The following is a 2208-nucleotide window of genomic DNA, read 5'->3' as shown; positions in this document are numbered from 1 at the left end:
GTCAACGATGAAGTAGAAAGAAACAGTACTAATGAGCAATTGGCTGAAAGAGTTTATCGAAGTTTAAAAGGGATGAAGTATCTTATTGTCCTAGATGATATGTGGTCCATCAAGGCTTGGCAGCATGTGAGGAGATCATTTCCAGATGATCGTAATGGAAGTCGAATCGTGTTGACCACAAGGCTTGTAGATGTTGCATCTTGTGTTTGCTCTGGCAATTCCCTTCACCAGATGCGTTTTCTGAGCATGGAGGAAAGCTGGGATCTTTTAAGCGGTAAGGTCTTTGGGAATGGTAGTTACCCTCCGGAATTGGAGAAAATTGGGAGGTACATTGGCCATCAGTGTCAAGGGTTGCCACTTGCAGTTGTTGCAATTGGTGGACTACTTTCCAAGATGAGCAAGGAAACAAGTTCTTGGGAGAATGTTGCAGAAAAGGTAGGATCACTTATGACAAGTGACACTATGGATTGCTTGAACATACTTTCTTTGAGCTACAACCACTTGCCTCAGTACTTGAAAACATGCTTCCTTTATATGGGAGTTTTTGCAGAAACTCGTGAGATCCCGGTCTGGAAGTTAATAAAGTTATGGATTGCTGAGGGCTTCGTCAAGAAAGTTAATCATAAAAATCTAGAAGATGTGGCAGAGGAAAATTTGAGGGAGTTGGTTGATAGAAGTTTGGTTTGGTGGGAAGCATACTTCACTAGGAAAAATCAAGACTTGTAAGATGCATGATCTCGTTCGAGATATGTGTTTGAGAGAAGCCCAATATGAGAATTTTATACACTTCGAAACAAGGTATAACCATGATGATCTTCTAGAAAACATTAATTGTCTACGCCGTGTAGTTGATTTCAATAAGTATAGATACAGTTTTGATATTCCTAAACTTATGCCACTCACACGTTCTCTTTTCTTGAAATATCCATACTCTGTTTGTTCCCTCTCACAGTCAAGCTTTAGATTACTTAGGATATTAGATGTTTGCTTTACATCTCGTTTGTACCGTAGTATGTCCATAACAGAACTTGTTCATTTGAGGTATCTTGCTTGTCCATCCTTCAATGGTCTTGTGCAATCACTATGCAAGCTACGGAATATACAGAACTTAGTTATTCAGGATTTACGTTCATCTGGTTTACGTAGGAGAACCCAGTTCCTACCATGGGAAGTTGTGAATATGCCTAAACTAAGACATATCCATACAAAAAAGTTTAGTCTTTTCATACCCCCTACATCACTAATTGCTGAGAGGGAGAATCATTTACAAACGTTAACCGGATTGATGCCCTCATCTTGTAATGAAGAGGTGTTTCTAAGAATTCCAAATTTGAAGAAGTTGGGAATTTTAATTGTTGATGATTCAGACACTATTCAGAAGTGTTATTGCCTTGATAATCTTGTACATTTAACTCAGCTTGAGAAGCTCAAAGTTGAGGTCAGAGAGAGTTGGCTAATTTTTAGGCCGACTATCAAAGGTTGGGTGGACATTCCACATTGTGACAATTTCCCACCAAACCTTAAGAAGTTAACATTGTGCACAACACACCTAGAATGGGAAGACATGAACATTCTTAGTAAGTTACCTAACCTTGAGGTGCTCAAACTTAAAGATCATGCCTTTCGCGGACATATTTGGAAACTAAGCGATGAAGACGCAGATGGATTCTTGAAGCTAAAGTTTTTACTTCTTGAGCACATGCATCTGGAGCAATGGGAAGCAACAAGTTATCATTTCCCAAGCCTTGAGCACTTAGTCCTAACACATTGCCATTCGTTGGAGCAAATTCCTTTCGACTTTGCGGAGATTCAGACACTACAGCTGATTGAACTACACAATTGTATGCGTTCTGTTCTTGTTTCAGCAGAGCAAATACAAGAGGAGCAACAAAGCTTTGGAAATGATGACCTCATTATTCGTGTGAACTCTATCTATACTAGAGTAAACATTAATAAAAAAGGTATACACTTTTTTTAAAAGCATAAAAAAATTTGATTAGCTAGATTCCTTCGAAATCTGAAAATGATTTTTATATTCATCATTTTCACTTATTTATACTATAAAAGGTGCTAATTACAATTTGTTAAATAACTCAATAATATGGAGCCCAAATGTAATTTTCTAACTTTGTTTCTTCTTGTATTTCTTTCCACATAAATATTGAACTTTCAACTTCACACATAAAATCAATGTTAAATTTGTCTTAC

At 37.4% G+C, this 2208-nt stretch overlaps 2 protein-coding genes across 2 annotated transcripts in view; both read left to right on the top strand.

Annotated features, from left to right (window-relative positions):
- Positions 1-6: 6 nt before the first annotated feature.
- On the top strand, positions 7-679 carry LOC107058260 (putative late blight resistance protein homolog R1A-3). The gene is made up of 2 exons (XM_015303750.1): positions 7-435; positions 551-679. The coding sequence occupies exons 1-2, from the start codon at positions 73-75 to the stop codon at positions 578-580; spliced, it is 393 nt and encodes a 130-aa protein (XP_015159236.1). The 5' UTR covers positions 7-72; the 3' UTR covers positions 581-679.
- Positions 680-727: 48 nt separating this feature from the next.
- LOC107057763 (putative late blight resistance protein homolog R1B-16) overlaps positions 728-2208 on the top strand; it is a 1726-nt gene continuing 245 nt past the window's right edge. Inside the window, exon 1 of the mRNA XM_015303746.1 lies at positions 728-1961. Within this exon, the coding sequence (XP_015159232.1) occupies positions 728-1961 (1234 nt within the window). The remainder of the gene's footprint in view (positions 1962-2208) is intronic.

This window comes from Solanum tuberosum, unplaced genomic scaffold (genome assembly GCF_000226075.1).
Source record: "Solanum tuberosum cultivar DM 1-3 516 R44 unplaced genomic scaffold, SolTub_3.0 scf00469, whole genome shotgun sequence".
Classification (NCBI taxonomy): Eukaryota; Viridiplantae; Streptophyta; class Magnoliopsida; order Solanales; family Solanaceae; genus Solanum; species Solanum tuberosum.
The sequence above is the reverse complement of the archived record's forward strand: the minus strand, read 5'-3'. Positions and strand labels throughout refer to the sequence as shown.